This window comes from Cetorhinus maximus, chromosome 2 (assembly GCF_964194155.1).
Source record: "Cetorhinus maximus chromosome 2, sCetMax3.hap1.1, whole genome shotgun sequence".
NCBI classification, from domain to species: domain Eukaryota; kingdom Metazoa; phylum Chordata; class Chondrichthyes; order Lamniformes; family Cetorhinidae; genus Cetorhinus; species Cetorhinus maximus.
Genome location: NC_135880.1, coordinates 35,574,370 through 35,587,219, shown reverse-complemented (window position 1 = coordinate 35,587,219; position 12,850 = coordinate 35,574,370). Strand labels below are relative to the sequence as shown.

The following is a 12,850-nucleotide window of genomic DNA, read 5'->3' as shown; positions in this document are numbered from 1 at the left end:
TTAATTAATGCTATCTTAATCAAATCTCGTTGCACAATACATATTTTTATATATATATTTTTTTTAATACCCCATTGCAGGATATATTAACTTCCACAGTCAAATTCCCAATATGCGTTTCAATCATGTGACGCTTTGCGCATGACCCCCCCCCAACCAAGTGAAAATTTGTGAAATTTTAGTGTTCCCTCTGCAGCCTGATGTTTCTAGAATGGTTAGGATGTTTACTTCACTTTCGAGTAAACGTTGCACATTTTTATCACAGTCTTCTCTGTCAGAGCCTGTGAAGTCCTATTTTAATAAATGGACGTGGATTATAAGCATCTGGATAGGAACAACAGAGGAAGTAAAAGCTTTATTTATGGCATTGGCTGATATAAAAGAATGGGTGTGAATTGGAGAATTGCAGAAAACAGAATGCATTCGTGCGATCGTGCTGCCTGAACGGAATCAATCTGTTGGGCATTCACATCATGCAATGATAGCTACTGGAACAAATTTCGTCAAGTTCAACCTTCGGTCATGTGAATCTCAGCCAGTAGTTTGCCAACCTGAAAGTGCTCCACGTAGCCTAGGCTGTGTAGTTTCTGGGTTTGCTGGTGGACAGGGTATATGGATAGTCAAGTCAGTCTGAAACATGTCGATGGGAAAACTAGCCTGAAGCTTATGAGCGAGAAGCTCAAATCAGATATATGACCCCAGGGTGAAATTGATAGAATTTGTCCAGTAGCTCTAAGGCTGTACAGTTGATTTAAAGAGGACTATTATAAAGAATAATCAGTAATTTACTCCCAATCTTTCCTATTAGATGGCGCATTAATCCAATAATTAATGCTTCTATTTTATTGGACATTTTATCTAAACTGGGTTTTTCTTTAAATAAATTAAATTAAATCATAAATTATGTGCAGACAGAGCTCGACTAAAAGCCTGTTACACTCTGCCTTTACCCATTGCCTATTTTCATACAGTTTCCCATTTACCAATGTGTTGCCATAGAAACGGCAATAGCTTAACCTTACTCTGGCTTTTTTACAGAAACCAGAGTGCGGGGGGACGGTGGGGAGGGGGTGAAGGGGGGTGCTCAGCTATTCACACCTGCTCGTAATTCAACAACTGCAACGTGCACTTATATAATGCAGTAAAACGTCCAAAAGGAGAGCTAGCAAACAAAATTTGACGCTGAGCCTGGTAAAGAGACATGAGGACAGGTGGCCAAATGACAATTCAAAGAGGCAGGTTTTTAAGATCAGGAAGAGAGAAAGGTGGAGAAATTTAAGGACGGAATTTCAGATCTTAAAGCCTAGGCAACTGTGGCAGAGAAATGAAACTTGGATTCGTACAATAGTCAAGAGTTGGAGGAGCACAAGAGATCTTGCGGGACTGTAGGGTTGGAAGCGATTGCAGAAATAGGGAGGAGCAAGGCCGTGGAGGGATTTGAAAACATGAATGTGGATTGAGGAGCAGTGCTGAGAACACCTGGAAGGTACTCTGGACACAATTCAACATCTTAATTTATATACTTTTTAGCAAATACACTGCCCATAAGGAATGAACTGGTCATTTTCAAATAATTGCAAGAGAGGTTTTTGTTTCTTGCAGCTCATGTTTTCCAACTGGGCTATTCATTCCTCCTTTGTCATTGTGCTGGCAAAATGTATATTTTCAGCCATTAAGCATCTCCAAATCACTGTCAATAGACTAAAGAATTTAAATGAAAACCTTACTCTCTTAACCAGACTATGCCCAGACATGTATTCAGATTTAATTCTGCAAGTACTACAGCCTATACCTATCTACATAAACATAGCTACCTATAATCTTAAACCTACCATCGTTAAAACGTGGGTTTTATTAGCTATTCCTATCCATGAACATACTAACGTACGAACTAGGAGCACTCAGCCCTACAAGCCTGTCCCGCCTTTCAATAAGATCATGGCTGATCTGATTGTAACCTCCCGCCTACCCCTGACAACCTTTCACCCCCTCTTAATCAAGAATCTATCTAGCTCTGCCCTAAAGATTTTCAAAGACCTTAGCCAGGATTTTCTGTGCCCGCTGACGTCAGGCGCGTTCGGTGGCGTGAGCAGACAATATGGCAAGAAGGCCAAAAATCGGTTTCACGACGTCGTGACACCAGCTTGCGATCATTTGCTCAGCCCATTGATGGTGGGCCCCGTTTCTCGCCATCAGGAACCTCACTGTAATATATCAGCATATCGTTATGAGGCCAGCCCGCTGGGCTCATTCCACCCGCTGGATTGTCCACCCATGTCAACAGAAAAACATGCCGATGTGTTTCACAACAGCACAAAGGCGACGTGCACCTGGTGGGCTGCATTTCGCTCGGGACTTGAAGGTTTGTTTGCGAACCTTGCTTTAGGCAGCACTCGCAGTCATCAGCACCAGGATTTTCACAGACAGCACCACATCACTTTTAGGGGAAATCACGGGTAGGTCTCTACCTACCACATCAGCCATATGTAGGTGGCTTTTCAATGACTGCAGGGTGAGGTCTTGCTTGGGGAAGCGGGAGAAGTGGCCTCAGGCAAGGGAAGAGGCTACAGGACCAGGGCCATACTGGGGAAGGAGGGTATCCCAGGGTGTGTGTGGGGGGGCACATGTTGATTTGTGCAAGTGGCCTCAAAATGGTGATGCCTGAGGAGGCAGTTTCCACAGGAGATGAAGCCAGATAGATATGTGAGGGTATGTGTGTGAGAATGGGTGGTGATGTCCCTTGAGCTGGCAGTGAGTGAGATGCCAGTGAATGTGTGATGGGCTTGTGAGTGTGAGTTTAGAGTGATGAGATTGTTGCCATATCCTGGCTGCATGGATGAGATCATTCATCCTCTATCTGCATTGGATGACCAATCTCTTCTTTGCAACATTGGCACTGCCCACTACTGCCACCGCCTACCAAGCCAGAGTGGTGATGTAGCTGCCCCTCCTGAAGCCAGAGTGGGGGTGTGGATATTACAGCAGGCCTCCATGGTGTCCAAAAGGTGCTTGAGGGCTGCAGCCTTCTTGTCTTTCGGGGCCATATCTTATTTGCTGCAGTCCTGGGCTGGAAACAGTGAGTGCGGCTATACTTTAAACGTGGTGCCTGGCATGATGAAGCGGCGAGGCGACAGTGTGGGAGGTGAATCAGAGCCTGCTCACCATGGAAATGGATTGTATCCCGGGAATGCATTGGGACAATACGGCGTGAAAAGCCGCCATTGCAGCTGGCGGGTAAAACATCGGTTTCCCACCCGCTACCGCACTTAATGCAAATCTGGGAAGATTCTGCCCCATGTTTCCACTGCCTTTTGACGAAAAGAGTTCCAAAGATTCACAACCCTCTGAGAGAAAAAAATTCTCCTCATCACTGTCTTAAAAGAGTGACCCCTTATTTTTAGAAAGGAACCCCTAGTTCTAGATTTTCCCACAAGAGGAAACATCCTCTCCACAACCACTCTGTCAAGACGCCTCAGGATCTTAAAGGTCAAGTCACCTCTTACTCTTCTAAACTTTAGTGAATACAAGACTAACCTGTCCAACCTTCCCTCATCAGGCAACCTGCCCATTCCTGGTATTAGTCTACTAAGCCTTCTTAGAATTGCTTCTAATGCATTTACACCCTTCCATAAATAAGGAGATCAATACCGTACGCAGTACCCAGATGTGGTCTCACCTGTGCCCTGTACAACTGAAGCATAATCTCCTTACTTTTGTAATCAATTCCCCTCACAATAAATGATAACATTCTATTAGCTTTCCTAATTACTTGCTGTACCTGCATACTAGCCTTTTCTGATTCACGCACTAGGACACCCAGATCCCTCTGAATCTCAGAGCTCTGCAATCCCTCACCATTTAGATAATAAGCTTCTTTTTTATTCTTCCTGCCAAAATGGACAATTTCACATTTGCCCACATTATACTCCATTTGCCAGAACTTTGCCCACTCACTTAACCTACCTATGTCACTTTGTAGTCTCCTTAAGTCCTCTTCACAATGTACTTTCCTTCCCACCTTTGTAGCAACCGTACTACCTGTCCCTTCATACAAGTCATTTATATAAATTATAAAAGCACCGATCCCTGTGGCACACCACTCATCACATCCTACCAGCCAAAAAAGACCCATTTATGGCTACTCTCTGTTTCCTGTTAGCTAGCCAATCCTCTATCCACACCAATATGTTAAGCCCTACACCCTCACTCACTTTTTCAGAACTACTTCATCCAAAGTAGGGTTGTGGGGAGTTGGAGCCTGTCTTATCAGGCAATGGGTGCTAGGTGGGGTAGACCCAGGATGGGATGCCAGTCCATCACAGGGCACACACTCAAAGGGACAATTTACTCTAGCCAATCCACCTAACCAGCACATCTTTGGATGGTGGGAGGAAACTGGAGCACCTGGCAGAAACCCACACAGACATGGGGAGAATGTGCAAACTCTAGTCAGACAGACACCTGAGGTCAGGATTGAACCTGGGTTGCTGGAGCTGTGAGGCAGCAGTGCTAACCACTGTGCTGCCCACCCCCAAGCCATGAGCTTTCATTTTCCCAATGACTAATTCACAATTAGATGTTATAATTGATGGAACTTTGAAAGGTAAATAAGATATACAATTATTTAAGGTTTGTTTTTTTTAAAATAATGTGCAATGTTAATCATAGAATCACAGAATAATACAACATAGGAGTAAGCCTTTTGGCCCATCCATTCAATTGCCCCTTATTCTTCTTTGGTCTAAGGAGAACAATCCCAGCTTCTTAGCCTCTTCACATAGCTGAAGCTCCTCATCCCGGGTATCATTCCAGCCACCTCCTCTGCTGTGTCTCCAAGGCTTTGGCATTCTTCTTAATGTTATATGGCCAGAATCGGGCACAATACTCCACCTGCATCCTAGCCAGTGATTTATAAAAGTTTGGCATGATAACCTTATTTTTGTACTCTAAGGCTCGGATCTTGAAGAAGTAGGTTACGCAGGCGGGACAGGAAACAGACAGGAAACTGTAATGTCTGAGCTTGCTTCTGGCCCACAAGAAGTGCTGTAAAGGCACTTACATTCTCCTAGAAACTGTCCTCGACTCCCCTGCGGTGCCAGCTATCCTGGGGCCTGGGAAACCGGCTGGCCTTGATTAAACGTGCAAAGCAGATTCAATCAGAGGCCACCAGTCTTATCAAAATGTTTAAATGCAAGCCTGCCCCCTGGGAGCAGATTGGCCCCTTGTCCTGCTTCTATTAAAACTGGATGTGGGAGGGTTGGACGCAGATTGGGGTCCTGTTGGAACCTTTTTCAAATTTTAATATCTGCCCCCAACCCCAACCCACCCATTTTTGGGAGTTTAAATTCATCCCATACCACAATTTATAAAGCCAGTGACCTCATAAGCTATTTAACAACATTTATCAACTTACCTGCCACCCAGTCAAAGATTTATGTACCTAACCCACCAGGTCACTATTTCTGCGCTCCCTTTAAAATTGTACCCTTTATTTTTTATTGCCTTTTCTCAATCTTCCTCCCAAAAGGCATAACCTCACACTTCAGTGCATTCAATTTCATCTTCCATGTGTCTTCCCATTTCACCGATCTGTCTGTGCTGTCCTGAAGTCTGTTAGTTTGCTGCATTTTGTGTCACCTGCAGCCTTTGGAATTTTGCCCTGGATACCCAAATCCAGGTCATATTAAAAAGAGCTGTGGTTCTAATACCAACCTCTTCCAGTATACTTCATGTACACTTCCCTTCACTCAAAAACAACCATGCACCACTATTGTCTGATTTCCGTCTCTAATTGGCCAATTTCAAATCTATGCTGCAACTGCCAATTATTTCCCATAGACTCCCTTTATTAAAAATAGGGGCATAATAATTGCAAGCCATCAGTCCTTTAGCATCACTCCCATTTCCAGGAAGCATTGGAATTTAGTGACCAAGGCCACTGCTTACTCTACCCATACTTCCCTCAACAACCTGGGATGCATCCCATCCAGTCTGGGTAACATTATTACTCTTAGCGCTGCCAAACTTTTACCTCCTCTTTATTTTTTTATTGTATCCAATTTCTCTACCCTCTAAGTACTCCTAAAATATTTTATTTTTTGAAATTCATGGAGTGAAGTGAGCTGAAAAAACTTATATACAGCCAGCTTTGAGACAGTTATATCTTGCTGTCCATTGCAAACAGATTCCAACCAGGCCGTTTTAATTGTCCAATTGTCTGTGGCTGGTTGATTTTCCTTGCATCTGCATTTACAAATATTTGAAGATGAGACATGAACTGAAGTCTGCACAAGTTCAGCCGCAGGTTATGAGGAAGGTTAAGAGAGGCGGACTGTAACATTTCTGTGTCATAACGTTTTGTGATTCCACAACAGCACAAACTTTCTCTTTTCAGGATAACTGTGTGCTGGTTCGAAATGTCAATCAGCTGAATACTGATGAAGATAACTATGGAGACGCCTGTGACAACTGTCGAATATCAATTAACAACGACCAGAGTGACACAGATAGTGATGGGAAAGGTGATGCCTGTGATGATGATATGGATGGAGATGGTAAGTATTAATCTCGAGCAGAAAGCTCTAACACATCACAGCTGTGCAACTTGTTCAAATGTCTGCTTGTTTATCCATTCTCCTGACATTGAAGCTCCTTAGGTTAAACCCTAATTGTTCAATTTCCTACCAAACAAAAACTTAGGTGCTCTCGGTTTCCCTATCACAAGACCATGGAGATCACTGTGTCTAATGAAAGAGCCAGTGAGGAATTAGGAGGAGGAATTAACTTCATCCCACCTGAGATCTCCTATTGACACACACGTTTCTTTCTTGAAGAACTTCAGGGAGGTGAATTTTAATCCTGTCTGTGTTTCAAGCAGCTTGGAGTAGAGTGAGTGCAAAACGCACTCACTGGCCCAGATTTTAGGCCCAGGGTCTTTTAACTCTCGGGCCTTATCTGCATGTCGACAGTCAGCTGCCTGACTGAAACAGGTGGAAAGCAACAGCTGGCTGGCTGCCAGGAGCAGATGTTTTGGACAGCTGGAGGCTTGCCGTGCGGTAACCAAGGATAACTTGCTGTCAGGCAGCAAGCTCGTGTGGAGAGCTTTTCAAGACGGGCTCGTTGAGGGAAATGGAGGGGGAATTGGGCCAGAGGATTGGCTGCAATCTTACTCCTCCTGGTCATAGAAAGGAACAATTTTAACTTAGCTTGGAGGGTCACTTCATCCTCACAACAGCTTCTGACTTGCTTCATTCTGGCAGAAAAGTCATGACAACATCTCTGCTCTGGCCCAAGTTAAAATCTGATAAGCGTCTCATTGATGTAACAGGCCCTTGACTGTTTTTTAACTTGGGACTGTGCAGTGACCAGGATTCCACAGAAAACAAGGCACTTAAAGACCCATGCCCCATTCCTGATGCTTGGTGCATGGAGTTAGAATTATCCCCACCCCCTCTCCTGCCCACATCACTCTCCCGGGAAGCCCATTTGCATTAAGAATTTCCTCATCTCAGCCCTAAATTTGTCTTTCACTAGTTTAAACCTGCATCCCCTTGTCCAATTCTTGAAACTTAGTTTGAAGTAATTTTCCTCATTGATCTGTTCTGTAAAATTGCTGTTTAATACACCTCAATAAGATCACCTCTCTGTCATCTCCATCACAAGACTGAAAAGCTTATGGTTTTCAGACTATCCTCCTAGCTCTGACATAGGGAACCGACTCATTGGCTCTTCTCTGAGCTGCATCTTGTGTTCGAATGCCTCTCTTTTGTCTGGACACAATAGCCAGGATTTTTAGGATGGCGAATTTCCCTTCCAGCCATCCGAGGAATTGGGGGCAAACATATCCCCGCCGATACTACCTGCCCCACTGTCATTTAATGTTCCAACCAGTGTTAATTGGCTGGAGGCGGGGCTTTCACCCCTCACTCGGAAGGAAGCCCCGCCTCAGAGAGCTGCCCATCAATCTGATTGGTGGCAGCTCTCTAGTGCCTGCAGCGCCAGAAGCTGCAGTGGACAGGACAGGGACTACAAGCAGTCTCCAGAGAATAAAGTCCCAGGAATACAGGACCAGATAACTATGGGAGTCTCAGGATGGGAAGGAGAGGGGAGGTGAGGTGAGGTGAGGCCCGGGGGGCAGGGTTGGGGTGTTGGTGGAAAAGCTAATGGGGGGAGGGAGCACCTGCAGGGCCAGACATTTTGTGAGGGGGTGTCTGATGTTAAAAGGAGGCTGCTGATGGAGGCCCCGCCGCACCCCCCCACCACCCCCGGTTCCCCCCCCACCCCCCACCGGCCCCCCCGCCCCCCCACCCCCCCACATCCCCCCATCCCTCCCAACCCCCCCACCCCTCCTAGGCCTCACCTGTCTGCACTGCAGAGAGGTTGAGCAGGTGGGAGCCTGGTGGGAGGGCCACCTGAAAAGTTTTACAGCCACCCCCTCCACCCACCCACCACCACCCAGATTTACAGCAGGCGAGGAATAATTTTTTTTTAGGACAAACTTGTCTGGGCGGGTTTTAAAACAGCTACAGTTTAAACTCAATTAACTGCCGGGACAACACATTTGAGTAGACAGAGGAACCTTTTGGATATTTTTCACGAGGAGAACTCTCCCCTGATTCAGAGGGTTCTTCTGATGATTTATTTTCCTGCCCATTGCCCAGGGGTGAGGGGTGAAACGTGTTTGAGACAGATGGGGATTGGTGTCTCAGTTTGAAACACAACCTCCAGCGAGGAGGAGAGAGGGATTAGAAGAAGGAGAAGGGTGAGAGGAAGAAGATAACACAGGGAGGCTCCGGATGCTGTGATTCCTCAGGAAGGGGACAGAGCAGCGCCAGACCTCGAGGGTCAGGAGGAACCCAGGAACCCTCAGCGGAGCGGCAGACAAACTTATGCCAGCCCAAGGGCCTACAGGCAGAGATCTAGCCTCCTGCAAGTGGCCTCATGAGGTCATTGAGTCTTTTGTGGCGCTGGGACTAAGCCCTCCCCCACCACCTCAACACTGTTAACCTCGTTGGCCACCTCCTCCCACACAGCATGAGTCAGCCTGGGCTTCCTCCGCTTCCCAGTGCGCGGCATGAGCTGGTGACGTCAACATGAATTGCATGCAGGAGGGCAGCAAGGGTGGCTTTACTGAATCTGGAGGCAGCTTTGCCCCTTCTACAACACTTCTCCCCTCCCTCTGATGATACAGACATCTAATCACGGCAATATATAATGAATGTACAATTCCTCAATGCCAAAATGTGGGAGACTTGCAGGATTTTAAAACTTTTGCCACCTATGAAGTTTGACACGGTTGGCAGAGATTAGCTAAAATTTAAAATAAAAACAGAAAATGCTGGGAAATACAAAGCAAGCCTGGCAGCATCTGTGGACAGAGAAACAGAGCTGTAGAGAGGCAGAAATATGATGGGTTTTATATTGTTGAGGAGAGGGAATGGAGCATGTGGAGCAGGATAGAAGGTCAGGGATAGGTGGGAGCTCAGGAGAGATTTGACAAAGGTGTCATGGACACAAGGCAAAGGGAGTGGTAATGATAGACTTCTATTCTGCTCCGCCTGCTCCACCCCCTCTTAAAAAGTATAAAACCCACCACATTTATGCAGCTCTGAAGAAGACTCATACGGATTCGAAACATTAACCCTGTTTTTCTCCCCACGGATGCCGCCAGACCTGCTGAGTTTTTCCAACATTTTCTGTTTCTATTTCAGATTTGCAGCGTCTGCAGTATTTTCATTTTATTTTAGCTAAAATGTAAATTGACTTAACTGTCCAGACTGGAAGATGCACAAATCTTCATGAGGGACAGGATTTTCTGACACAACCGAGCATGAAATAGCGCGCGAAATTTCGGTTGGCGGGCAAGCGTGAGAGTTGGCGGCGCGCCCACCGACAATTAAAAGGTCTGTTAAGGCCATTAATCAATTAATCAATTAATTAACCGCTATTTTTCGCTGCCTGTCCAATGTTACGGTTGGCGGGCAAGTGAATCAGCCAGGCGGCCTTTGGATTTTTGAGGAACCCTCATCCAAGGGTGGGATGAGGTTTCCGATATTAATTTTTAAAAATAAAAATGTTTGGGCAAAATTTTTATCAACAACATGTTTGGGTGAGTGATTCTTATGGGTGGAAATTTCTTCCGGGATTTTAAAGTCTTTATTTAAGGGTTTAAAATTCTTCAGCTCCCTGAGGCAGTTCCCAGTCTTCAGGGAGCTTTCATTGCGTGCTCCCCTGTGCCCGCGCTGACTTCAGCGCTCGCCCTCCTCCCACCCCCACCCCGGCAGCACTGAGACTTTCAGCACGCGTTTCATACTGGCTGGCTGTTAATTGGCCAACCAGCATGAAATTGCGGCCAGGGGCCAATTGCGGGCCATTGCCCAGCCGCTCCCGGGCCTGCCCACCACACCCACCCGACCACCTCAAAATCCTGCCCTATGTATGGCAGATGCACTCGATTGATTATCTGATGTGTCACCTGACACTGTCAAGTGCCAGGGAGCCCTTTAAAATGCTGGCCATTACCTTGTTCCAGGTGCCTGCAGCTTCCAAGACTGGACATCATGCCCTCCAGCACTCTTTGGGCGGGATGGCGGTCTGTAAGCCGCTTGCCGTTAGTTCTCGGCAATTAGCGTATTATTGGGCGTGCAGTGGCGGCGGGCCCAGAAGTCAGAATGCCGCCAACCTCTGGGTCCGGAACCCGCCATTGGTGAGCGACCATATTATTCAGCCCCATATCTCTGCTTCGAAACGACTCTACACTAACAAGATTTTCCACTGTGGTCTCACCAGGACACTAGACATCTTTGAGCATCACTTCCTCTGAGTTGCACTGTAGTAGTTTCTGGCTGCATAGTTTAACGCTGTATTTGTTTATTTGATTGTTGCAGTGACTGGTTGATGATTGACTCTAATAGGGCTCGTACGTCATTAGCTATTTCAATAGCTTTGCCAGAATATGTGTATAGACCATTTTTCTCCCTATATGCATTGCTGTCAATATTACATTTTTTCTCGATGCTTATTTCTGTTTCTTTAACAGTCTTTACATTTTATTTTCCATTTTTATCCAGTGCTGTCATCTTCCGAAATATGTAACCTATTCTGCACTAAGTTTTTGTTATCCAACCTAAACATTCAGGTTAAACAGTTTAGTTGACGTATGCTTTCTGCGTCTCTCTGCAGGGATCAAAAATTTCTTGGACAACTGTCAAAGAGTTCCCAATGTTGACCAGAAGGACAGAGATAGTGACGGTGTCGGTGATGCTTGTGATAGCTGTCCTGATGTCATCAACCCTAACCAGGTCTGAGCAAGCAGGCTTGTCATTATCCTGTGTGAAGGATAACATTTTTTTACATGCTGAATTACACCTTTAGCAGATTGTACCCTGTAGCAGTGTTCAGAGTAGGCGTGCTGCAACAGTTTCTATTTTTATTTTGCATGCTTCATTAATTAAATTGCCAGCACATTCTGCTGAAACAAATTGTACTCAACAAAAGTGAAGGGTGTTAGCACAGAGGAATGGAATGCTTCTCATTTCAGGTTCCAGGTTCAACATTAAGCACTGTCAACTCAGCTCAAGGCAAAACAAACTCCCTCTACTCTGCTGCTAAACATGTCACATCACTTCCAGCCTTGATTATTCCAATGGTCTTCTGGTCACCCCACCAAAACCTACCCCCTTCGTAAACTTCAGCTCATCCAAAACTCTGCTGCCTTTGTCGTATTCTACACCAAGCCTCACTCAACTGTGACCCCTGTGCCATACTGACCTACATTGGTACCCCAATTTTTCAAGTTGGAAATTCTCACCTTCACGTTCAAATCGCTTCATGGTCTTGTCCCTTCCTGACTCGGTAACCTTCTCCAGCCTTACAACCCTCTAAGACCGCTCTGTTGTTCCTTCGGCCCACTGGGGTGGCTGTACCTTCAGCCATCTAGGCCTTCTTAGAATTGTATTACGTAATTTATCTTGACAATGACATCTCCTCATCTATATGATTGAGCCATGACATCGATGAGTTCAAATTCCAGCTATCTTTTTCACCTGGAAGTAAAGGGGGCTGCTGGGTAGGGCCTGTTAAAATATTGTCATCTTATCATATTTGCTCTGCATTTCTCTGTCACGCAATGCTTCATCCTTTTTAGGGCAGTAGAAATCAGTGAAATACTACCAAAAAATACTTTTAATCATAAACTCCTGGTAGCACTGGTCTTAACTGCATCCTGACAATGGTGAATTCAGTAAAAGCAAGTCCTTCGTCATTTCTTTTCTGATGAAATCTCTTTTTGAAGACTATACAGCATCTTAACTCACCCATTAAGCAGGACAATTTGCTCCATCATATCAATTTGCCTCCAAAGGGCGCTTTTTTCATTCATTCACAGGATGTTGGCATCGCTGGCTAGGCCAGCAGTTATTGCCCACCCCTAATTGCCCTGAGAAGGTGGTGGTGAGCTGCCACCTTGAAACTGCTGGAGTCCATGTTGTGTAGACAGACCCATAATGCCATTAGGATGAGAGCTCTAGGATTTTGACCCAGCGACAGTGGAGGAACGGCGATATAGTTCCAAGTCAGGATGGTGTGTAGCTTGGAGGAGAACTTCCAGGTGGTGGTGTACCCATCTATCTGCTGCCCCTGTCCTTCTAGATGGTAGTGGTCATGGGTTTGTAAGGTGCAGTCCAAGGAGCCTTGGTGAATTCCTGCAGTGCATCTTGTAAATGGTACACACTGCTGCTACTGTGCATCAGTGGTGGAGGGAGTGAATGTTTGTGGATGTGGTGCCAATCAAGCAGGCTGCTTTGTCCTGGATGGTGTCAAGCTTCTTGAGTGTTGTTAGAGCTGCACCCAT

At 45.7% G+C, this 12,850-nt stretch overlaps 1 protein-coding gene across 2 annotated transcripts in view; it reads left to right on the top strand.

The window, feature by feature from the left end:
* The window catches only part of thbs4a (thrombospondin 4a), a 112,736-nt gene that overhangs the window by 78,963 nt on the left and 20,923 nt on the right, over positions 1-12,850 (top strand). For both annotated transcript variants that reach the window (XM_078563238.1, XM_078563246.1), the window contains exons 13-14: positions 6,395-6,554; positions 11,182-11,300. In XM_078563238.1, coding sequence (XP_078419364.1) covers positions 6,395-6,554; positions 11,182-11,300 — 279 coding nt within the window. The remainder of the gene's footprint in view (positions 1-6,394; positions 6,555-11,181; positions 11,301-12,850) is intronic.